At 40.3% G+C, this 26,728-nt stretch overlaps 1 protein-coding gene across 6 annotated transcripts in view; it reads right to left on the bottom strand.

Annotated features, from left to right (window-relative positions):
- The window catches only part of AGBL1 (AGBL carboxypeptidase 1), a 798,986-nt gene that overhangs the window by 710,508 nt on the left and 61,750 nt on the right, over positions 1-26,728 (bottom strand). For all 6 annotated transcript variants that reach the window (XM_081290638.1, XM_081290637.1, XM_081290639.1 and 3 more), the window contains exons 2-5: positions 19,920-19,983; positions 17,534-17,680; positions 13,299-13,430; positions 9,050-9,143 (exon numbers count right to left, since the gene is read on the bottom strand). In XM_081290638.1, coding sequence (XP_081146764.1) covers positions 9,050-9,143; positions 13,299-13,430; positions 17,534-17,680; positions 19,920-19,983 — 437 coding nt within the window. The remainder of the gene's footprint in view (positions 1-9,049; positions 9,144-13,298; positions 13,431-17,533; positions 17,681-19,919; positions 19,984-26,728) is intronic.

Below are 26,728 nucleotides of genomic sequence, written 5' to 3'. Positions count from 1 at the left end.
GAGGATGTGGGGAAAGGGGTACTCTTGTACATTGCTGGTGGGACTGCAAATTGGTGCGGCCAATTTGGAAAGCAGTATGGAGACTCCTGGGAAAGCTGGGAATAGAACCACCATTTGACCCAGCTATTGCCCTTCTCGGGGTATTCCCTGAAGACCTTAAAAGAGCGTACTACAGGGATACTGCCACATCGATGTTCATAGCAGCACAATTCACAATAGCTAGACTGTGGAACCAACCCAGATGCCCTTCAATAGATGAATGGATTAAAAAAAAGTGGCATACACATTTGGAGTATTACGCAGCACTAAAAAATGACAAAATCATGGAATTTGCAGGGAAATGGATGGCATTAGAGCAGATTATGCTAAGTGAAGCTAGCCAATCCCTAAAGAACAAATGTCAAATGTCTTCTTTGATATAATGAGAGCAACTAAGAACAGAGCAGGGAGGAAGAAAAGAGGAAAAGATTAACATTAAACAGAGACATGAGGTGGGAGGGAAAGGAAGAGAAAAGGGAAATTGCATGGAAATGGAAGGAGACCCTCATTGTTATACAAAATTACATATAAGAGGTTGTGAGGGAAAAGGGGAAAAAACAAGGGAGAGAATTAAATTACAGCAGATGGGATAGAGAGAGAAGATGGGAGGGGAGGGGAGGGGAGATAGTAGAGGATAGGAAAGGCAGCAGAATACAACAGACACTAGTATGGCAATATGTAAAACAGTGGATGTGTAACCGATGTGATTCTGCAATCTGTATATGGGGTAAAAATGGGAGTTCATAACCCACTTGAATCTAATGTATGAAATATGATATGTCAAGAGCTTTGTAATGTTTTGAACAACCAATTAAAAATATAATAAAAAAAAGATTATATATTTTGTCTTCATTGTCGGAGATTCTGTCTTCCAAGTGGTCTAATCTGTTGGTGATGCTTTCAATTGAACTTTTAATTTGGTTTATTATTTCTTTCATTTCAAGGATTTCTATTTGTTTGTTTGTTTTTGTAGAACCTCTATCTCCCTATTGAAGTAATCTTTTGCTTCCTGTATTTGTTTATGTAGCTCTTTGTGTAAATGATCTTGCTGCCTGTATTTGCTCTCTTATACCATCCTTTAATTTACAGAACATTTTCATTTTGTACATCCTGGACTCCTTCTCTGTCATTCGTTCTGCTGTGCTTGTCATAGATTCTTTTTTAAAAAATATTTATTTATTTTATTATTTTAAAAAAATAAATAACAGCAAAATGTATTATAATTCTTATTACACATATACAGCACAATTTTTCATATCTCTGGTTGTATATAAAGTATGTTGACACCAATTTGTGTCTTTATACATGTACTTTGGATAATGATGTCCATCACATTTCACCATCCTTGCTAACCACCTGCCCCCTCCCTTTCCCTCCCACCCCTCTGCCCTATCTAGAGTTCATCTATTCCTCCCATGCTCCCCATCCCTACCCCACTATGTGTCAGCCTCCTTACATCAGAGAAAACATTTGGCATTTGTTTTTGTGGGATTCACTAACTTCACTTAACATTATCTTCTCCAACACCATCCATTTACCTGCAAATGCCATGATTTTATTCTTTTTTATTGCTGAGTAAAATTCCATTGTGTATATATGCCACATTTTTTTATCCATTCATCTACTGAAAGGCATCTAAGTTGGTTCCACAGTTTAGCTATTGTGAATTGTGCTGCTATAAACATTGTTGTGGCTGTGTCCCTGTAGTATGCTGTTTTTAAGGCCTTTGGGTATAGTCTGAGGAGAGGGATAAATGGGTCAAGTGGTGGTTCCATTCCCAGATTTCTGAGGAATCTCCGTACTACTTTCCATATTGGCTGTACCAATTTGCAGTCCCACCAGCAATGTATAAGTGTAAAGTTTTCACCACATCCTGGCCCATTTCACCAGCCCAAGAATGGGTCAGAGTGGAGGAACATCCTGCCACCTGCATTGCTACTGTGAGCCTAGATTCATCAGCGACTCAAGGACAAGATCCACCTTCTGTTGTTTTCAAATCTCCAATGCCTTGCATTGAGACAGGCATGTTGAATGTTGTCTAATAAAAGCCCTAATTCGAGGTATTTTTGTTTTGTGTTTTGGTTGTGTACAGAATTTTCTAGTAATGGATAGTTTGGAAGTTAGGATAGAGATCTTGGTTCAGCCTTTCTGGGTTCCAATGTCTTCCCCTTAAGAAGAAGGAGATGGACAAAGAGGTTATCTGGGACATTCCAGCTTTAGATCCTGTGACTTGAATATCTATATCTGGACTTCATCAGGGAGAGATCACTGGTTTCTTAGGAAGATGAAAGGGATTTCAACCCATGAACCTTATTGCCAAGGTTTAATTCATGTAGGAAACTATTCATTCCACCATGAGCTACAGGCTTGGAGTCAGGTTGCAGATGCCATAATCACTCTGTCAGTAAGTTGAGCTCATGCAGCACATCCCTAGTATCAGCACTTATGAAACTGGAGTGGAATTTTTTTTTTTGCTGTTGTTCCTGTTCCAAAGCACTTGAATTCAAGTGCTCTGAGCACATAGTTTCTGAACCCCCAAAGAGAGCCCATGCCCTGAAAGACCAGAGTCTAGTTGTGTTAAACAGAAAGCTGTATCTTAATAGGGGTAGAAGGAAGGCACCCAAGGAGAAATTCAGTACTTATTTTTGAGAAACAGTGAAATTTGTTCCTTGTAACCTGGATCTTATTGTCTCAATGACAACGTAGCTGAGCCACCAAATCTCTCATGATTGCAGGAAACCTATTAGCTCTAGCTGAGTCTCCATTTATCTATCAAACACTATGGTCAAACAATGGTATGATGGTTGGGGAAATCTTGGCTTTTGGAAAAGATAGTAATATGGAAAGAAGAAGAAGTAGAAAAGGTTTGGGACATTTTTTTCCAGCTCATATATTGAAGATGAAATCACCATAAATAGCTGCCAATGAAGCCATGCCCAGTAATTCTGTACTAAGGCAAAGCTCAAATGCCAGAGAGGCCTGGCAGATCAGACCTCTGAGGGGAGAAGATCACCTAACACTATTCTAAGCATAGGAAGACACTAGGACAGCCAACAGGAGGCTAAGCTGAGGAATTTGCTTATGAGACTTGCTGGAGACCAAACACATCCATCTCCTCTTGTTGCTAAGGTGTTTAAGTCCAGGTGCTTTAGAGCACATAGCCTCTGACCCCTATTCCCCCACAGTAGTCCATGGTCCTGGGACCCCTGAGCCTAAAGAGATAATCATAATATGAGGATGCTGCTGAAAACCTGAGAAGGCATTGAGAGGGTGACAATATTAAAGATGCCATTCTCTGTGAGACGGATACCTGCATGGTTCTGAACAAAATTCTTCCTGATTTCTACTGTTCTTGAGAAAGCTCTAGAGATGATGAATGTGAGGAATGAAGGAATGATCTCAGCCTGTGGGTAATACTGAGATCAGAAGACAGAATGAGATTCAGGGCCCAGCCTCTGCAAGGAAAATCCTATCCATTTCTGATTAACTTTGATATTTATGAAGCAAGGCAAGCTAACAGTTTCAAATCGCAGCAGAGATTCTGTACACTGATAACATCTGACAACTCAGCTTCAAAACTGGGTTAAATATCATGATGGGAGGACCCAACCAGCTTAGAGGAGATGTGGCTAGGCTTCATGGCTAGTGGAAATGGCCATTTTCGTCACCAAAGCCTGCATATCCATCCTGGAAAAGAAGGAACAAGAGAACAGCTCCCAGCAGAGAGTGTTGAGACACACAGTGAACACAAGCTCTTCTAAGGTCACAAGATGAGTCAGTCACAGACAAGTAATCTGTCTGCCTCAATAAATTTTCCTACTTAGTAAGTTTGGACAGCTCAAAGACAGCTTTGTGCAGATAAACAAGCTTGTCCACAGTGGAACAAGCTAGCAAGGGGTGGCACACTCTGACCCCACACCCCGTGTCATTTCCTCCTCCCCGTTTCTATAAAAAGCATCCCCAGAAATTCTAAAGCCCCACATGAATCCATTAATAGACCAAATATGAACAGCCTATTTCAAATAGAAGGCAATGTTTTAATGTGAATGCTGCCCCCGACATGCCCTTCAAATTCAGATCTCTCCCTTCTGTCAATCTCTGTCAGTTCCCCAGACAACTCTAAATAAGAGAAAAGACTCTGAAGATTCCAATCCCTCCAGTGAGTGAAACTTTGCACCCTTTCAAGCTGATGGCTGCTACTTCTTTGTCTTCTGAATGACTTCTCTCCCAGAGGCACCTCAGTCCCTCATGCCATAGAGTTCTTAGTAGACTTGCCACATGATTTTTCAGACATATTTAGACATGACAGAATTCCACATATGAAGCCAACTTAGGATGAATGAAAAAAAAAATATATATATATATAATAAAAAAGATGAAGTGCATAGGATCTACTCAGTAAATGTTGAATTTTATTCATTAATACATAGGTAACTCATCAAAATAAAAAAATGGGGGTGGGCGGCAGTGTTGAGATCAAACCCAAACCTTTGTACAGTCTAGGCAAATGGTCTACCACTCAGCTGTATCCCCAGCCCCACAATAATTTTTTAATCAAAGTACTTCTACTGCACTCTCTGGCAGTACATATACTAAAATTGGAATGACATGGAGAAAATTAGCACGATTCCTACCCAAGGATGACACACAAAGCAAAATTCATGAAGGGTTCCCGAGTTTTAGGAAATGGAAATGTTAATTACCCCCAATTTGGTCATTACACATTTTATACATGTATCAAAGTATCACACTGTACCCCATAAATATGTATAATTATTCTGTGTCAAATTTTAAACAAATAGTTCCTTTGAATTTAATTAAGAGTCTACCATAGTCTAGGCACTGCGTTAGGCCCTATGGAGAACATCAAGATATAGTTTGATTTTGACCTTTAGGAACTATAGAATTTAAAGGATAAGGAGAAACACAGGCCAACAAAGTACAGAGTTAGGTAGGATAAATGTTAAGCAGAGTGTGGAGGGAAATTTATGAGAGAAGATTCCTTTCTCTCATGAGATGAAGAAGGCAGCATCAGATAGCATCTGAAGACTGGGAAGAACTTCTAACATTTGATAAAGCAGCAATGCCATTCCAGAGGAAGGGAGAGATCTGGGCAGGATGGGACATGCAGCATTCAGGAACAGTCGGCTGGACAGAGAGGTGAGAGGAGGAATCAGAGAGAAGACAGGAAAGGTAACTTGAGGCACACTTTTAACTACTTTGAAGATGGGAAAGACCAATTCGAGGGCTGCAGTAGCCGTTCAAGTCTGACCATAACCGCTCAGACTAGAATAGGGGAACAAAGGGAAGGGAACAGGCACAGGCCAGTATGAGTATGTGGTGGTCAACAAATGCCTGCATAGTGGGCATCCGGGAAAATAAAGGAGGCCTGAAATAGCTGCCTTCTCTGGGTGTAAGGACTGGCACAGGGCCACAAAGAGTTAGTGACATTGCTCCACATGCCCCTTATCTCCGGTAGGTGCAGGGCTGGAGCGTCTGTCATAAATCTAACCCTGAGTACTATCTGGAGATTGAAGGACAGCTGCATATCTAATTTTAGGTTCATACTAGAGAAGTAGAGCAGGTTTAATCTCCACAGGAGGGAGGAGTCATAGTGACACCACACCAGGCATCTGCTCCTACAAATGCATCCTGGAATAGCTCTCCCATAGCCTGTGAGCATTCAGAAGATGATAACTCAGTAGAACTATCCACGTCCCCTTGCATGTTATTTCATCTCCTTCCTTGAAGATACCCTCAAACCCAAAGGTTTTGGTATCCAAGTGAAGCAGAATAGAATTCCCTTAGGTAGGTCTAAGTGACTTTGTGGGGGGACATAGTTCATGAGAGAAGATGGAACTGGCAGAAATTTCCCACCTCTAGCCCTTGTAGCCTGATCCAAAGAAAGCAGCCAAGGATCCAATAGTATCTGTATTAATAATGATCGACAATGTTCTAGCAAGTCAAAGCTCACAAAGTTCTTATAGATTACTTCATAATGTGCACAACAAACCTAGGAGATCAAACTAGATATTCACACTTTGGATCATGTCAAATTTCAGTTAAGAAAACTAAAGATGACTCTTCAAGAAATCAGGTACAGAGAGGATTCCAATGGGGGTCTTCCAATTATAGCACCTTCGTTCCTATCTTCTTGTTGCCATGTGGGGATAAGGTAGAAAACAAGGGAACTTTGGGAAGGAGTTTAAAAGTAGAAGGAATAGATATTTAGCCTTTGAGAGAAAATAGCCATTCACTTGAGGAGAAAGACTCCCTATCATTAAGCAAATTGTTCCACAGGTAGAGCCATTTAGACGGCAAAAGAAATTTAAGCAAACTTTAACTGCTTATGATTGTCTTACATATGGTGGTTTTAGAAATAAAATGCTGGAAATAGACTATGTAAGATACTCCAGTGGTGCTTTAAAAGCCAACGCTCATGTATCAGGCAGGGTTTAAATCCCAGCTCCTTCACTTAAATCCCAGCAGGTTACTTAACTTCTTTCAGTTTTGATTTTTTTTTTCTGTAAATTTGGGGACAGCAATAGCTCCTGCCTTGTGAAGGAGAGAAGAGACTCAAATGAGATAATGCATGCTAAGAGCTAAGCACAGTGCTGGGCACCTAATAAACACTGTGGAAATGACAGCTATATTACAGTGGTTGGTGTGGAAGTTTGATTTTAATTTGGTGTTTAAAAAGGGCAAGACAAGATAGACCACACTTCATGCAAAAATATGCATGAAGTCCCTAAAATGTTCCTTTTATTATTGGAAGCACTTCACCCCTATTCATCCCTGGTGTTACTTTCCCATTTTCCTGTGACACCTTGGTCATATCTGTTCCTGAATTTGATTCTCTTTGTAGAGGAAAAGAAAGCAATAGAGATGGCTAACCTTGTATGAGTTTCTGAGATAGGGGCTTCTCAACTTTGTTGCCCTGTTCCTCCAAGCTTAGCCTCAATGAGGGAAGACAATAAAATCTATTCTCCCAGAAGGAAGGGCCCCAGGACTTGATACCCAAGGTTAGCCAGGAGGGACTTCCCTAGGAGTTTCATGGCCCTCAAGTAATGAAGAAGAGATGACTGAATAAGACTGATATGTGAATGGCCAGGAAACATCACATGGATTGTCACATAATGTAAGAGAGGAAATCAGATAGTCCTGAGCTTTTGAACAGCTGCATTATGATAGTATCAGATTAGAAGAGGCCTTAAGAATAGGGCAGAAAGATAAAGTTAATGGATTGGTGACCAAAAGACATGTTAAGACTGCAGATGTCAGCAGCAAAGGCCTGCACACAATGATAAAAATGAGACATATCCAAGTCCTACACTTCCAAGTGGTCACAAGATGATTGAGGACAAGCTGTACTTTTCTGTTGACACCCTGGCACTACCATGGCTTCTTAGAACTTAAATGAACTCCAGGAAGAAGGGTATAGAGGAGCAAAACTTTGAATGTGCCAAAAAATCACTGGTCTGACCTAAATTTTTGATAAGACACTGATTCATAATTTTTATTATTAGACGTAACTAGAGTTTTAAGATAGAAACAAAATATAACTACAGAAAAACAAAGGGTTATGTTTGTCCCTTTGTTTGTAACTCTGAAGTTTTATATCTACTAGATGAGGGTCCCTCCATATAATTCTGTATTTTTTTGTAGTTGTAGATGGACAGAATATATTTATTTTATTCATTTATTTTCATGCAGTGCTAAGGATTGAATGCAGTACCTCAAACGTGCTAGGCAAGGCCTATGCTACGGAGCCACACTGGGCCACAGCCTGCTTCATAGAATTTTGTTGACTCCTACTTTGCAATATATTTTAACTCTACAAGAGATATTTCCAAAATGAAATGTACAAAACACTGATCCCTCGAAAAAGGTGGTCTCTGAAAAAGTGTTCACTGGACAAATCACTTTGAGAGCAGGGTATACTGCATGACCATCTTAGATATCCCTAATATGTAGGTTTTTAGAAAAAGCTCTGTGTAGTCCTACAATAAAGAAACTATCTAACTTTGTTTAACCCAGGACTCTCCAACTTATTTGATGAGGACTTTTTTTTTGTCTGAGATATAATGTATTGTACTCCAGGAAACACTGATGTGGAGAGCTGCAGGTAAGAATGGATGATAATAGCCTAACTGTGGTGACCCAAGAGAAAAATAATCAGGTGGAACATGAGCCTAAGATTGATGCTGGGATGCAGAAAATATCATGGCTGGGCATGGAAATGCTACTTGTCAAATGACCTCATATATCTTGGAAACTGGCTGAATTTCTTCTAATATTCTTTCAAGGTCCTCGCTGAGTCACTCCCATAAATGATGGATCTTAATGGTTCTGAATATCTCTAAAGCCTTTCTGTGTAAGCATCTCCCCTTTTTCTCCCCTTTTAACTTAGTGATTCACTCCACTCCAGCAAGCAGAGGCAGAGAAAAACAGGTTGAGTTTCATTTTCCAATCATAAAAACACATATCAAGACCAGCACAGAACCCTGATGGACTATTATAAGGTCCAGAACTCATATCAGAAGTTTAACTGACTGATTCGTTTAAGATCCTGTCATTTCTGGATTGTCTTTTGAGAACTACATTCATGTTCATGTGATGCTGTTAATAAAGAAAAAGGAAGATATACCCAAAAGCTTCAGGCCAAAAAAAAAACAAAAACAAAACATGGGGTTCTGAGTCTGGATTCAAATCTCAACTCTGCCATTCTGTAGCACTGCAATCTTGGATACAGCTCTCTCCACATTTTAGCTTCCTCATCTAAAAATGAGGATAATAACATCCTCATTCAGGGTTATTGTGAGAAGGAGAGGACTGACTCATAGGTAAGTGGTGGGTAGGGATGCAGGTTGAGATAGGATATTGTCAGTGTACCATATATTCAAGAGAAAAGTCACTAGCAGACTGCACTAGAAGCATCATGGCAATAGATGCAGGGCCATCTTCCCATTTGTTGCAGAAAGGGTAGTAGGACGATAAAGGAGCTCTGTACCTGATTGTTCGTGTGTGCTTTCGGGTGTAAGGTGTAATGACCTTGAAAAGCAGTTCCATGGCTCCATTAATTCCCAGCATGGCTCCTGTGGTTACTGAGAAAGACAGAAGCACAGTAGTTATTGTCATGGGTGAATGGGATAATACAACTTGGATTGACTCCTTTAAAACATTAGGAGATTATTATATGTCAACTAAAAATAAAATAAAACAACAGCAGGGGAAAAAAAAACTTCAAGGGGCACAAAATAACTTAGATGGCTTTGTTTTCCATGTTGGCTACAGTTTCCCCGGCAACTTTAACATATAGATTGCCTCCAACTGAGGCAATGTCCTGACTATGCCTCAGAACCAAAGTGAAAATCAGAAGTAACTAGCCTGGGAAATTTTTCCCTTTTCAACCAATAGGATGATCATAAAAATATAGTCATAGATGAGCTGGGGATATAGGTCAGGGGTAACACACTTGCCTACCATGTGAAAGGCCCTGGGTGCAAGCCCCAGCACCACAAATGTAATATACATATTCATAGACCGAATGATAGAAACTCAAAGGGGAATCTGGTCAGATACCTAAAATTTGACATTACTCCCCTCTCCAGGGATGCCCTAGCCTCTCTCCAATATTCCCAATATCCAACTCCACTTGGTTGACCCTAGGAATGGGACAGAGAAAAGGACCTGATGCTCCCCCAGAGCTACTTAATAGTTTTCTTTCATCTTTGATAGCCGTGGCTGTGGGTGCCTCACTCAGGGCCACACACCGACTTTTGCTTTGGAAGCAACAGCTTTGGTGACAGGTCCATTGCAGATGACTCCACCGGAAGCCACTTCAGCAGCCCCCAGTCAGGTCCACCAGGAGCCCCCTTCCCTACCTGAGACTAAGTGAAAACGCTGTCAGCTGGCAGGTCACTGCTCATGCATGAGCCTGCCCTTTTTTGTCTGTATACTCGCCCTTCCTTATATCTTTATCAGAACAATGCATGTGCTGCTGCTTCTTATGATGCAGTGCACTGATAGATTACATCGATGATTATATTTTGCCTATTTGCGATTTCTGTCTCCAATAGAGCAGGCTGAGCTGGTTACACTAAGAGCTCCTAGCACTAGAGACCCAGGACTGGTAACACTGAGGGCGGCTAGGAACCAGAGAGGAGCGGGGAGCCCCGGAGAGCTGCAGGGAGCTGCTAGCTGTGGCCACTGGAAGAATTCCAGAGGACTTGGAGAGCTGCTGGCATTCAAAGATCCTGGCTGCTAACACTGACAGCAGAGAGCCACTGGCCCTCAAAGCTCAGAGCTGCTAATATTAAAGGAAACTGTACTTGGCCTATTCGTGATTTCTATTCAATCTGAGCATAAGAACCCTGAACTAATTGGTAACAGGAACAACTCTAATGGGGGCAGAACTTTCAGTGGGAGAATGAAGGGTGGTTATCTTCCACCGTCACTCTCTTCTTTATTTTCCTCCACTGTAATAGTGTTTTTTGAGTCAGAAGACCTAGGGATGCCGTGTGCTTTGTGCTATATTTGTTCTGGCAAAACTGAGTGGAAGACAGGAGGTCTTAAAGAAGCAAAGAGGAAACAAAAACGAGGGTGGCATCGATAGGCTTGCCTCAAGCCTCGGGAAAGAATGCTAAGGGAAATTGGAAGCTCTAATATAGTTCATCCCAATACAGACTACTGGATAGAGTCTGGGGCTGATGTCTCAGCTATTACAAAGAGCACTTGTTCCTGGAACATCCTCTAAGCATATGTCCCTCCTGAGGATAGTACAGGCAGTAATTGCCTGGATCAAAATCTGGGGATTTGGCATTCTCCTTCTACCCATCAATCTTCCTCTCTTGTGGTTACTAACTCAGCCCTTACTTCTAAATTGGGAAAACATGTTAGAGCAAAGTCTTGGCAAATAATTCAACAAAATTCTATTTTTAAATGGAGTTAGTGAGGGGATAGCTTAAGAGCACGGATTCTAACATGGACGCCTTTGGAACTGGGAGAGGATAACAATAAGAAATTCTCATTAGGTTTACCCTTGCTGGATGCCTATTCAAGGTTGGGTCTCTGGCAGCTCTATCAATATTCCCATTGGCCATCTGGGTGCTACCAAAAGGTTCACTGGCTTTTATAGAACAATTATGGTGCCCGCCAACTCCTCTGAAGATAGGAGCTGTTTAGAAAGCTTGCTGGAACATGAGCAGTAGCTAACAATTCACAGACTTCTTGAACTCTGTTTACCTCTCACCAGTAAAGTCAATAGATAAAGAGGAACAGTATAATTTTTCATATTTTATAGGACAGTAAGTTGATATAATAAACGTCAGCTTGGAATATGAGCCAAATGGCCACCTCCTCACACCCATAGCAAATCCCAAGATTTCTCAGAGCTCGAGCTGAAGGTATTTTTCTAGATATCCATAGTTATTGAAGATACTAAGGAAGGTAAGTCATTCAAGCCTAATTATTCTTTAAGAAATCATCAGATACTTCAAATCTTCATTACTAGCTACTCAGTAATGAGAGTTATCCTTTAAGCAGAGTTACAGCTCCCCTTTCCCTTTATTAGAGGTAGGTTTGAGCAGATCCACTCAGCTGCTCCCAAATGTTCTCTGAGTTTCTAGTCAATATGTATGAGGTGGGTGAGGATAAATTCTGTCTATGAACAAGGAGTCCAGAACCTGATTATTCTCCAGAAGGACATTCTCCTTATGAGTCTTCCATCCTTATTAACAGAATTCACCACTGATTATTTTCATAGTTTTTAGGATATCTAGTAAAAGAACTATTTATTATTTACTCTCTTTACAGGTCATCCTGTTATTTCAGAAGATTAGATAAAAAGTAGGACAGGAAAGAGAAACTAACACTTGTGCAGCTGCTATGTGGCAATCATACCCATAAGTATTATTTATCCTTTCTACCAAGTCTGTGAGCTCTGCCATGAGCTGAATTGTGTTCCCCAACATTCTTGTGTTGAACCCCTAATACTACTCATTAATTATACTCACACTAAAATAGTCATTACCTAAGAGGTGATTGGGGCAGGCCATAATCTAATCTGACTTGTGTCCTTATAAGAAAAGAAAAACTTAATATGTAACAAGACACCAAGGATGCACAAGCACAGAGAAAAGGCCATATGAAGACACAGGCTTAGGAGAGAGGCCTCCAAAGAAACCAAACCTGCAACATTGTGATCTCAGACTTCCAGTCTTCAGCTCTAGAAAAAAAAGTTAATTTCTATCGTTTAAGCCATGTAGACTGTGGGTATTTTGCTATAGCAGACCTAACAGATTAATAGTAATAATTATTGCTACTATTCTTTTACAAAGGAAGAAACTGAGGTTAAACAGGTTAAGTACCCATATCACATTACTCATAAGAAATAAAATCAGAGTCAAATTTAGGTCCTTCTGGCTCTGAGCCCCACATTCTTTCCCTTGCAGAGTATACTACATCTAAATAATTGTCACTTTCATTCTACAGGAAGGGAGTTCAGGAAGGAGAAATGAAAGTCTGTGCTTATTACACATGAAATAGGCATATCATCTTATCTATTAATAAAAATTGTGTCCATATGGAGTAGAATCAACATGAGTTTTGGAATTAGAAACACAGCCCTCATGACTTTTTATCTGTATGAATTCAAGTAATTATTGCACCCTTCCAAACATTTTTTCCTTAGCTATAAAATTATGCATCTAAGTCCAGGATGGTTATGATAATTAGAAATAATTCAAATTAGAAGATGAGAAATAAGTATCAGCATGGATCTATTCACTTTGTGAGAGAGATCATGAGATAAAAACAAATAAACCAAAACTGGTACTGATAGATTAAAAATTGGTAATGAATATATTCAGGAATTCAGTAAGGAGATTTGTGGTGTGAAGGTCATTTGTGGCAGATGTAACACCTTTCACTATGTCTTGGATATGATAAAAACTGAAGAAATCCTGTCTTTATCTCACCACAGAGAATTCTAGAATGCTATAATGAATGTGTGACTCTCAAGGAAAACCAATATCAAAGCCTAACTCCAGGAATGAGCTCAAGAGTTATACCTGGCTAAGGAGGAGATGAAGAAATAATTTATCACCTCCATAGTCTTTGGATCACCTGGCTCATTTATCTGGTTGGGATAAATATATCCCCCACCTCCTCCCACCTCCCCACTAGACCCCCACATGGTTCCCAGGAGTCCTAGCACCGTTCTAAAAGCCATCCTATAAGTCCACAGTAGAGTCACTTACCACTGGAGGCAAACACACGCAGAGCCCAAAGACAGTGCAGGAGGTTCTGGCTATGGGACAGGTTTTTCCTGGCTAGAATTAATGTCACATCAAGTGCTTCCAATTCCAGTGCCTTCTGTCCAAACTTTTTATCTAGGAACACAAATCAATCTCTCTTAGTTGCATTTCACATTGAATCTGAAAAATTGTACAACATCTAGAGCAAAGAAAGGGAAGACAATCATAGTCAAAGACACTTTTCAGATCTAGTTAAAACAAATTCTGCAAAATATCTCCATTGGAACCAAATGAATCAAAGAGTTAATTCTGGATACATATATTTATTTACATGAAGGTTTGGGGGTTGTATGACTTTCAAGCCCTTATATCTGATGATATTTCTGGTTGTTCTCAAACATGAACTCCAGTTCAGTTGAGTGTCAATTTCTTCCTTTAAGACAATTCTAGAGTTAAGAATACTTAATAAAACAACACTCAAATGCAATGAGTGAATTTTTATTAGATCCTGATTTGAATGTATTTATAAGAGAATTGGGAATATTTGGAGAAACTGGAATAATTTCTCCATGCATTGTTAATTTTATTAAATGTGTAATAATGGTCTTGTGTTTATGCAGGAAAATGTCTCTTTTCAAATAAATGCACTCCAAAGAATTTTGGAGCATTTTACTTAAAATATTCCAAATAAATTCAATGGCTGAAAGAAATACAGCAAAATGTTAATGATGGTGAGATCTAAGTTGTAGGCAAATAGAGGTCATTTTTCTATGTGACAAAGAATTTTCATAATGAAAAGTCAAAACATTTTAAGAAAATAAAAAATTCCCATCAAACATCTCTAAATTATTGTTACAAATAACCTGATGTCTAGTGTTGCAGATAAGTTATTATCATCTGATTAATTAAAAGATAAGCATTGAAAGTAAGGAAAAGCACCTTTTATTCTATGTTCCTTTCCCCCAATTTGATACCAGTTGACTGTGTACCCAGTCATATTTATTTTTGTTCTTTCCAAGCGACATGCCTAAATAATCCTGGTTTGTTGAGGGTTTTTTGTTTGTTTGTTTTTGGTTTTGTTTGTTTGTTTTTCAGAAATGCATCCCCATCAGATTCACTGCAATAGTTTTCTTTCTGTGTTTGGCTTACTTCCTTTAGCCTAATATCCTCTAGGTCCATCCATGTTATGGCAAATCAATGTCAGGATTCCATTCTTTTTAAGATTGAATAATATTCCACTGTGCATATATGCTGCTTTCTGTATTCATTCATCCATTGCTGAACACTCAAGTTATTTCCATATCTCAGCTATTATGAATAATGCTACAATGAACATGGGAATGCAGATATCTTTACAAATTGGTGATTTCATCTCCTTGAGATACATGCTAGTCACATGGTTCCATATTTAATTTATTTAGGGATTTTCATAGTGACTCTATCAATCTGTATTCCCACTAACCATGTGCAGGATTCCCTTTTCTTCCATCTTTATCAACATTTGTTATCACTTCTCTTTTTAGTAATAACCATCCTTACAAGCTGAGGTGGTAACACAAATATACAGAGATAGAAAATGAAATAGTGTTCACCGCCAATGGGGGTGGAGGAAAGGAAACAGGGTGTGAGTGAAATGGTTAAAAAAAATAGCCAATATGTGGAATAAATAGGTTTAGAGATTGAGTGTATAACATGAGGACTAAAGTTAACAAAGTCATACTATATCAGGTATTTTTGTTAAATAAATAGATTTTAATGCTACTGTCACAAAAAAGTAACTGTGTGAGATGATAGACATGTTAACCTGCCTGATTATAATCTATCTATATATATATATATATATATATATATATATATATATATATATACACATAAATCTCAAATATACACAGTAAATTTTACTTTTAAAAAAATCTATCACAGCTGGGCATGGTGGCACACACCTATAATCCCAGGGGCTTGGGAGGCTGAGACAGAATGATCACAAGTTCAAAGCCAGCCTCAGCAATTTAGTGAGGGCTTAAGCAACCTACTGAGACCCTGTCTCAAAATTAAAAAAAAAAAAATAGGCTGAGGATGTAGCTCAGTAGTGGTTGAGTGCAGCTTGGTTCAATTGCTGGTACAAAAAAAAATTATAGGTGAAAATGAGTAAAACAGACAGTATCCTCAAGCTGGTTTTATCAATTTTAACTGGCCAAAAGACACCAGCAAAGATTATAACTAAAATTAAAAGACCCATTCCCTTTATCAGAAAAGAACTGTCTGTCCTACTCTGCTGATAAACAAATGCATTTCTCTTCTATTCAGGCCAGCTAACAACAACTTGAACATCAATATCAAGAACTATAACCCTTGATAGCAGAAACTGCAGTGACATAATTATTACAAAGACATTTCAAGATCATTAAGTAAGAAATCACTCTCCTCCTAGTGAATCTCTCATCTCTTTTTCTCCTATAAAATCTATATGACCCTTTTTTGTCAGTATCCAGGCTCCACATGCTAAGCATGTGGTGTATAGTACCTCATTCAATTTTCATATCAATACTAGAATTAAGTACTGTACCTTCATTTTATACAAACAGACACAATGGTTCAGAAAGCATAAGCAAATTGCCCAAGATCACACAGCTAGAAAGTGTCAGAGCCAGACTTGAAACCCAGACCTGACTTCCCAGCTTATACTGTTTATGACCAGGCTGTATATCAGGTCTCTACGTTTTTTTTCCTAGAGTTCTCTTGGCCCACTCAGCTTTGCTGACTTCCTCTCGTTCTTCAAGTTTCAGCTCAAATGTCACCTCTCCCTGACCATGCCATCTTAGAGTAGCATCACTCCTTCTTTTTCTTAAGGCATTCATCACAGTCTGCTACCATCCAGTTAATTATTTGTTGACTTGCTGGCCTGCCCTACTTGGAATAGAATCTCTGTGGGAACAGGTTCTTGACTACCTTGGTCACTCTAGTTTCCCCAGTGTCTAGAACCACACGTGGCCCTGAGAGACTGGTAGTAAATACCTATTCAATGAATATTCAACAAATATTTTATTTTTGGTCTTATCTGAAGCATGTTCAATGCATATGACACCTGATGCCTACTTCTCAGTTCTTATCAGTGGAATGTTGAATGGGCTCTAAATAGAGACCCAAACATTAAAAGGAAAGGGTGACACAGAACCCTCAGCTATAGCTGCAAACTGTAGACATCATAGGTCTGCTTTTCAGAGGGTCTGAGCTTGTCAGTTGTGACTTGTGTGAAACTCAACACAAAATTTACACTTAATTGTTACGACAAGTTTGAAATGTTTGCCTGATTTCTGACCACCTGGGTTTTCAAGAAATTCTAGGTTTCTGGAATCTTCCATGAGAGAAGAGAAATGACCATGAAGCATAAGTGGAAAACACTTTGGGTCACTACTTCCTCTCAACTAGGGAAATTTTACTTCCATGTAATTTTTTATATTGGGTGGAATGAATAGTCTCACCCAAATATTCATATCTACCCAGAACCTTTTATTTGGAAATAGAATCTTTGTAAATTTAGTTAGGATTTTTATTGATTTAAGATGAGGCCATTAAAATAGAATGGGCCTTAAATCTAACTACTGAAGTCTCTGCATGAAAAGGAGAGGACGCACAGAGAGCCATGTGAAGATGGAGGCAGAGACTGGAGTGATGCATCTACAAGCCAAGAAACACTACAGATTTTGGTAACCACCAGAAGCTAATTGGGAAGCCAAGAGCATATTCTCCCTTAGGGCCTCCAGGAGGATCCAACCCTGTCAATATCTCCATTTGGAATTTATGATCTCTGGAATTGTGGTAAGATACATTTCTGTCGCATCATGTCACCCAGTTTGAGGTAATTTGTGATGGAAGCTCTAGGAAACTAATATACACATGATAGACTTTCAGGTAAGTAGCAATTTATTAGAATGTTTTGTTTATTTTTTTCAAATGATTAAAACTACATTGAAGTGACTCATCTCTTCCTCCATATGACCCAAACTCTGTCTAATCCAAGTTTATGCATGCTGTGGTGGCCTCTCTCCTAAACACATACCTTGGAAAAATGAACATCTAGGTTAAAAAAAATTGCCTTTCCTGTGGAGCGAGTCAGACCATCACCACCAATATGTCTGAGAGCTCTCTGCTGCTTCCCCACAAGAGCTTCCCAAATTACACTCATGGTAACAACTTCAGAAGTGCCTTTTCAGCCTTGGAACTTGGAATGTGGGTACCTCGTAGGCCAATTTTGGCCAGCAGTCTGAAGAGAGGCAGGAGAATGTCATAGTCAGGAGAAGCTGCCCTTGCAGTGTCCACCAGAGTCTGCAGAAGGGCTTCACTACCACCTTTGCTGATCATGTAATGAATCCTCCTATCTGTGCCTGGGGGAAAACCAGAAGAAAGATAAGCCACCAGTAACAACCCTCATTTTCTTAGAGCAGCCCTCAGACCTAACAGCAAAGAGCAAAGGTTGGTTTATCTCACCCCAGAAACAAAACCATGTAGTTCTTAGAGTACTATGTGTTAAAGTTGTGGCATCTGGGGAGGAAGTGTGAAAGGGGAGAATAGTGGAATATTTAAGAACCTCCGTGTATTCATACCTGCAGCTGCTGTTATAAATGGATCCTAGAATTCAGTTCCCCAGAGCTTGTTTAATCATCAGTGATGTGTGTGCAAATGTACGGACATGTACATAAATAGGCATCCAGGCTTACTTATCATCATATGCTTAATACCCTTCTTCTGTGGGTTTGAATCATTAGTAACAAGAGTTGTGAAGATATTTCATCTAGAATAATGTTACTGATGGTTTAATGATTTTCTGATCCTGGCCTTCAGTAAAATATAGAATTCACTGGAGTAATCTTTTGAGAAATGTTATAGTTTGGATAACATCCCCCCAAAGCTCTTGCTCAATGCAGGAATATTCAGAGATGAAACAGTTAGATTATGAGAGCTATGTCCTAATCAGTCCACCCTGCTTTGAATGGACTGACTGGATGGTGACTGTAGGCAGGTGGGGCATAGTTGGAGGAGGCGGGCCACTGGGGGAATACCCTGGAAGGGTTGTTCTTCCCTGAGGCCTCTTCCTCCCTCTCTCTCTTCATCTTTGCTGTCATGAGAGGAAGAGCTTCCCTCCATCATGCCCTTCCCCCATGATGTACTGCCTCACCTTGGACCCAGAGCAATGAATTCAGCTGTATATATATGGACTGAGACCTCAGAAACCATGAGCCCAAAATAAACTTTTCCTCCTCTGAGTTGTTCATGTAGGGTATTTTGGTCACAGTGACACAAAAAAATCTAGCTAATATACGAAACAAATGCCCAAGCATCCTATCTAGGGAATTTTGAAGAGTCTGAAGCAAAAATGAAGTATTGGTCTTTCTGTCTAAGAGGTTTGAAAACCTCTTCGAGAAAGATTTTCTTAATAGAGGTTTCCTTTGGTAGGTTGGGAGGTCCCCAACCCACCCAAGGACAAACTCAAAAGCATTGATTACATTTCAATTTGGAAAGTGAACTGAGTGATTCTCTTAGATCAACATGCCCTATGCATGGCTGACCCAACAAAAGTGGCCAGCAAGATGGGATCTTATCAAAAAAGATCCTCTGGGTTTTCATCCTAATTAAAAGTAGAAACCTCTACAAAAAAAGGAAGGAAGGAAGGAAGGAAGGAAGGAAGGAAGGAAGGAAGGAAGGAAGGAAGGAAGGAAGGGGCATAGAGGAGAGGAAAAGAAAAGAAAGGAGAGGAGAGGAAAGGAGAGAGTAACCACTACCTTCATCAGAGGAAGAACCCCAAGGTTTCATTCTAAGAGTTTCAGATACCTCTGGGTAAATTGAAGACAGTATCATTCCAGAAGACAAGTGACTTTATCTACAAAGGGGAACTTACTCAAAACACTGAAGGGAAGTTGCCGCATTAATGGAGATCAGCATGGCCCATGAACAGAGCCCCTATGATGGAATCCTTGAGACTCTAGCTTTGTCATGTCCTTCATTCTTGGTATCACCTGTTTGTGGTAGTATTTCTTTCTAATATCAGAAGCTGGCACATGTAGAAATGCAAATTGAGTGAATTTGGAATGTCCAAGGACCTTGGTGGAAACTAGCCAATAGAGATATGCTCCAATTAACTCAGTTGATCCCAAATACTCAATTCTGTCATCTTTTCTCTGAAAACTTAAATGGCTTACCAAACTTCAAAGTCAAGCTCCTACCCCACATTCCTGTCTCCACTTTGACATAGGTAAGGCAGCCACCAATACCTGGCTTTCCAAATGACCCACAATGGAGGTTAGAAAAGGGAGGAGAGGGGCAGAATCACTGAGGTGTAACCCTTCCAGAGAAGAGGTAGACACAAGCCCCAGGAGATCCTCAGACTCATGAGAAACCACAGAATAACCACCCAGTGTCTAATTTTTTTTCCTAAGGTAGAGTAGGTGAAAAGAGTGTAGAACCCAAGTACAATCAGCCCTATTTATTTCAAGAAGAAAACATGGGATGATGATGTCTCTCATAGGAAATGAACTACAGCAACCCCCAGCCAGAGATTACTTGAAAGACCACATCAGCATGACTCCATGTCCATCACATGATTACATGAGAGGGTAGTGTACTCACCAACAGAAAGAAGATCTCCAAGGACCTTTAGGATGGTCAGGATAGATACCTTGTCAGAGGAGCTCTGCAATGAGAACACAGATAGTCATCTTTATAAGGAATGCATGAGGAAGGAGGTGGCATGGTCAGGAATGCCCAGGCAAGAGGCAGGGCTCTGCTTTCTTCCACTGAGAAGTCTCCCTATGGTCAAAATATGGACAAGGGGCTCTCTTTAAATAGTAATAATAAGGAGGCTTGCTGAGATAAGGGTTCCAGGGACTAGGCCTCTACACTGAGTCTTCAGGACCCCTCTGGAAGGGTCTGTCTTCTAGTAGCATCAGCAAAATGCACAAAAGTATAAATATTAATGATTGTCATAGAGCCAAAAAGACAAAGGGGGCTTCGTAGGCTGAGGCAGGATAGATCTGTTATTGCAGTGCATGTGGATTTTTTTTTTTAACTCAGGGCAGAGGAAAAAGAGAAATCCACCAAAATGTTCTGATGCAAATACTTCCTTGTTAGATAAGGATGTATATTTCTTCTCTCAAGAGAAGCTTGCGCTAGTACCAAATCTTATTATGGTGACACTCTAACAGATCCTAACAATTCTGGACATCTACCCCTCATATTATAAAAGAACATCCTGAGTTCAGAGGGTAGGAGGACTTGCTAAGTCCCCTGAGGTAATCTATATAGTGAAGCTAGAAGTGAAACTTATTGGATATGGAAAATGAAAAAAACCCAAATAGTGAAGCCTGGAAGAAAGAAATAAAAAGGAAGGCCATACAATGGTGACTTTCTTCTCTCCCAAGATAAATCCTTCCCAGACACTGGCCACAGACAGGGAGACAACGTCTCATACAACCTAGAAGTGATATACTTTAGGAAACACTAATCTCTTTCAAGACAGTTCCTCTCCAGGTGCTGGCCACTAACCCCAACTCAAGGACTCAGATTCCTGAGTGCTCAGACTGGCACACTTCCTAAATCACTCACAACCTATAGAAGCCCAGTCACCTCCTTTGTTCAATGGCACACTTTCCACCAGGAAAGTGGGTCTATTCCTTAGGTGTAGTCCATTCCTGAATAAAGGCTGAGCTGATTTGTGAAGTTTGACTCCAGCCTGGTATCTTTGTTCTAAAAAAAACTAGTACAGGTTTCCAAAAATCAGTCCAGTCATCTTTGCACCATAAAAAAATTCATGATGGACAAAATATCAAAACTGAGCTCACTAACTCCTACTCTAGGTGGAATAAGGCTTCTGGTGATTCTTATGTACTTGATATCTGTACTCATGCAGAAAGAAGATTTGGGTGTACTGTGACATCTTTTCTACCAGGAGCTTTGACCTAAGGGGGACAATCTCAGCATATGCTATGCTAATGCCTCTCATCACAGCTGCAGTGAGTACCAACAGAAGGTGTCATTCTGCAATTGTCAAGTCCCTGTCACCCTCCCCCCAACTGCCATATGTACATGAAAACAATATTTTCCCCTCCTTCGTCAACCAAAAACTGGAAATAGGAACCAACGGGCAGCCCAGGAACTGATCTATCATTCTGGAGAGATTGCAGGACTCCAGCCTTTGAAAGCAGACCTGCAGATGGCTCACGGTAGAAAAACAACATCCCTGGAATGGTTTCCCTGGCCAGCACTGACATTTATGGATCGATCCCCAGCACACTCCATCTTTCTGTGAAGAGGGGGAGAGATGAGAGCCTTTTGCAAGACTGGGTAGACGTTGCACAACTTTAAAAATGCTGAGCTGTGAATGAAGAACAAAGAAAAGGAAAATAAGAGAGAAAATGGGGAGGTGAGATCAAGAGAAAAGGGAAAGAGAAAAACTAATAAGTCGCAAGCTGACTGAAGGGGAATGAAGGATCCAGATTTCATTTCCTTTCATTCAATTATTCATGCATTCATCCCACAAACATCCATTGGAAAGCATCTGTGTTCCAGTCACTGAGCTAGACAGTGAGAAAACAAGTTGATCAAAAGACAATCTGCCACTATGAGGCTGCAGGTCTGGCTGAGGTAAGCAGCTGAAAAATAGGTAGGACCAGGGATTCAAAGACCTGTGGCAAAAGTAAACATCAATGCTAGAGACCCCTGAGGAGGATCACTTAACCCAGCTATGAGCAATGAGTAATGAATCCGAGAAACCAACAGAAAGAGGAGGGGAACATTTCCTGCAATGCTGTACCCCTGTGAGCTCAGAGGGGTACACTGGGGGACAGATCTGCATCCAGTACGATTGGATTGAATAACACAGATGGTGAAGAGAATTGTGAATTCCTGGTGGGCAAGAACTAGATCTTATTCATCTCTATATTCCCATCTCCTAAGGTGTAATTGACAATCTGTATATTTTATTGAATTAATTTCTCCAGCTAAGGAATTGCCTGCTTTATTACAATGGCCACTAATACTCCCTGAGAACAGCACTGTCTCCCATGCTGCTGCTGCTGCTGCTGTCTGCCAGCAGGGATATAAAGCTGGCCATATGGTATGTATCAAATCAGCACCCCTAAGTCCATTTGACCGGTGGCTGACCAATGGCACTCCCAGCCATTCCTCTATAGTGGCTTCACACTCGATTCAAAGCTGGGGCAGTGATGGAGGATGCAGGTCCCTCTCCCCTGCCCAGGGAATGGGCCATGGGCCAGCTCTTCTAAGCCTTTCTTTTTGGTATGTGATTGGTTTAGAGGTAGGTAGGAGCCCAGATCTGGGATAGAAAACCTGAGTGGAAGTCTGCTGGGAGGTTCTGGAAATGATTTTTCTCTAGGATTAAAAAAAAAGAAGAGAGTACACACACACACACACACACACACACACACACACACACACACAACTTTGCTGGTTTTAGACATTATTGTTGTCACTTGGGTCCTAGGTAACACTGCTAAGCCATCAGATCAACTTTATGAACTACCTACCCGTGGACTTTCAGATAAATACCCTCACTCCCCTCCCGCTCCCCCCACCCCCCCACACACACCAGGGTTCAAACACAGAGGTGCTTTCCCACTGAGCTACATCATCAATCCTTTATTTTATTTTGAGACAGGGTCTTGCCCAGGCTAGCCTGGAACTTGCGATCCTCCTGCTTCAGTCTCCTGAGTAGCTGGGATTACAGGCGTGTGCCACTGCATCCAGCTAATACCTTCAGCTTAAAAGCCACTTTTATTGGGTAGTTTGTTACTGAATTCAGTTGTGACCAATAAAAAAAGAAAATTGTACACCTCCGCATGCCCTCTTCCTAAGCACTATAGTCTTAATAGAAAAGAAATTGACTTTGCAAACGAACCCTAGGGCCAGTCCAGCAAGAGAATCCTGGCTTCCCAAAGAAACAGAGACAGTATCCTTATACAGATGTTGAGTTCATAATGCTGTCACTCAGCTATGGGCCAAAATGCATCTGCACAGTATTGTTTTTCTTTAAGTAAAATTATGGCTATCAGTGGAGAAAAAAATACCCCACAAAATCTCAACTGACATTAATTTATGCACTGCTATATTTACCAATAAATATTTTACACTATTTAGAAGAATAACACAAAGCCGTTATCTCACCCACAGTAATAATAAATGAGCAATTAAAGAAGGCAGGATACGATGTGCCTCGATTTTCCTTTAATGATCCTTTTAAATGAATCATTGAGTAATCCCCTGTTGTTTAATACTTTCCTATAAAAAATGGATCTGCCAAGCTTTCAGGGAGAAGCAAGCAGTTGAAAGAACAAACAGTGTCTTTCACACACTGTGGGGTTTTGAATTGCATTTTTCTTATATACTCTTTCAAATTTGTCGCTCCCTTGCTTTTAAAACTCCCTGTCGCCTTCTTCCTCCTGACTCCTCATCATGTTATGAAAATAAGACCCTTCGTATCACTCTGCCTGGGAGGCTCATCTCCAGCCTCTCCTCCTACCCTGGTACTGAACACGCCAGCTACACAGGACCAGTGACTGTGCCCAAGCACATCATGAATACCCGTGCCTCTGAGATTTTGCTCTTCCTGATGCTACAGTTTGAGTGTAATTTCTCCTTCCTTTTCAAAGTACATTTCAATTCCCAGTTCCAGTTCCCTCTCTATAAAAATTTCCCAGCTAACATGCCTGCCAGGCACCCATCACCCACAATTGCCACATAAGTCTGCACACATTGGGTACTGCCCAACTCCAGGGGATGTCATTCACAAAGACTATGACATGATGGGTATGCCCTCAAGTGGGACAATGTGTTGTCCTCTCCAAGAACAGAATTGTGTTCTGTATGTTTATTTCCAAAAATAATACACACTTTTTCACTAGAATGCTTACTAGGTCCTCTTGTTATGTTTTTCTACCTCCCTGTTCTGGTTGTCTATTATGAGGCAACAAACTACCCTAACATGTAATGGCTTAAAACAACAGACTTTTAATTTTATCACTTGATTTTGTGGTTAGGGAATTCATAGAGCTTATAGGAGAGACTATTCCATTTTCCATGGTGTCAACAGAGGTCTTAAGGTGGCACTCACCTGCAGATGCACTGTCTGAAAGTTCACGTCTTGTACGGTGGTAAGGGTGGATGGAGGGCTGGGCTCACCTTGGTCTGTTGACCAGTGTGCCCGCATGTGTCTTTCAGCAGAACAGTCTTAAGGTCCTTGAACTTCTTATGTGGCAGCTGACTTTGCCCCAGTTCTAAGAGAACTGGGTAGAAGTTTCAAGACTTTGTTTGACTTTTCCTCAAAAGACTAAATGTCATTCCTGCTGTATTATATAGGTCAATTAAGTCACTGATGCCATTTCAGATATAAGTGGAGGGGAACTAGACTCCTACCCTCAACTGGGGAAGTTGAAAAACCATTTGCAGCCATTTTCAATTTCCCATACTCCTTTTAGACCATGAGCTCCTTCCATAAAGCAAGAATTTTGACTCAGTCCTCCTGATATCCCCAGAATCTCGCATGGGGCCATGCACAGAATAGGCATTCAGGAAAGAATGGAATGGGATGAGATGAGACAAAATTGAAACATAAATGCAGTCTGCCAGTGCCTTGCTATCCTATTCTTCTTGGTGCTAAGATTTATCTTAAAATATGTCCCAGTGAGAACCTGTGATACACGTTTTACAAAGTTCCCAGATTAATCTTTCTATCAGTCTAGAAACTTATCAAGCAAATAAGGAATGCTTACTCTGTGCCAGGCACTGTGTGGATAATTAGGGACCACTAACATCATGTAATCTTAAAGTAGAGGGAAAAGAAGCATCCTGTGCCCTCCCCCTCAATTTTCTTAACATATTTAATCCCAATTTTACCCAATTGTCTTGGACTGGACAAAGGTCCTTTATTTCCATCCCACTTTGAGCAGCACTACCGATATCACAGAAATAGAATGCTTGTACTCTGCTACTCTGTTCCCACATATTGAAAGAACAAGCCCATGAATTTCTAATTCTCATCTCTAAAGAATAAGACAGAACCTCATTGGAACTCATAAGCCAAGAGCACAAGACACAGTTCATAGCCCAAGAAAACCATACTGCCAAAAATAAATTTGTTCTCCTGGTCATGCAGTTTGAACACTCACTAGAGATGGTCCATTGGTTAAATAAAAGACATTATTAAATTTGGAGTTAGTAATGAATGACTGAAGGGAGCACTAATCACAAACTTCAATTACTAGAAATGGTTCTAATACCAAAAACGGTGACCACCCATTCTCTGTCTTTATACAAGGGGAAACAGGCAGTAACCACATGATTAGAAATTTAGCTTAGGTAGAAGGAAAAAAATTTCTGTCAAGGTTGAAATGAGTTCATGAGACAAGGCGTTTTAATACCTAAGAATAAAATGAAATGGCATTTGTTTTAATATTGTGGGGTTGGGGTGGAAATTGTAGGGCCAAAAATAAGCTTGCCATAATTACAGAAACTGGTTGATGGGTAATGTGACTTTATAACAAAATGATATATAATATATATAATAAACGATAGATAATGTTTTCTGCCTGAAATGTCTTAGGTGGCACCTGGCAAATGAATAATCTCCTTAGGATCCTTCCTCATTGTTGTATGGCTCTGAAATTGGACAAATGTCCCCATCGTATCTTGGGTATTAAATAATCAATCCTTAAGGATATCCACAACCCTCTTCCTAGCTGAAAAGAATATTCATGGTCCAGCATGTTTAGAGTAAAGATAGAATGTGGTCCAGCTTTTATTTAGCAGATATCTAGTGAGCACTTACTATATGCCAGACACTGTGCTGGGACCACCATGAGTTACAGAAACATACACAGTCTCTGTCCCCATGGAACTTCCAGGTGGGAGGGAAGGAAGATATTATGCACAGATATTATTCATAGTCACCCAACTATATGTAAAATTGCAAGGGAGTGGGTACGTGCCCAGGTTTATTGTGCCACGAAAACATAAAATGGAGTTATTTGACATGAATTATAAAATGGTTCTCCTGAGGAGGCACAAACTAAGAGCTGAAGAATAAGCAAACATAAGCTAGCAGAAGATGAGAGGGGAAGGTTGCTCATGGCAAAAGGAGGGAAGTGTACAAAGTCCTGAGACTGGTGGAAGCATGGCAAGATTAAAGGACTTAAAGAAGGTCAGTGAGGCTAAACTGGGGCTGGGGGACAGGGAAGAGGGAAGGAGGAAGACAGCAAAGGGAGGGAGAGAAAGAAAGTGGTTAAAAAGATGTGCTTCTTAAAAACTGGTTCTTTTTAGTTATACATGACAGGGTAGTCCATTCTGATAAAATTATACATGCATGGAATATATCTTATTCTCATTAGGACCTCAGTCTTGTGAAGGTACAAAGGATACACTTTTAA

The sequence above is a fragment of the Spermophilus citellus genome, assembly GCF_964194105.1.
Source record: "Spermophilus citellus genome assembly, chromosome: 4".
Lineage (NCBI taxonomy): Eukaryota > Metazoa > Chordata > Mammalia > Rodentia > Sciuridae > Spermophilus > Spermophilus citellus.
Note: the sequence above shows the minus strand (reverse complement) of the source record. Positions and strands in the feature narration are given on the sequence as shown.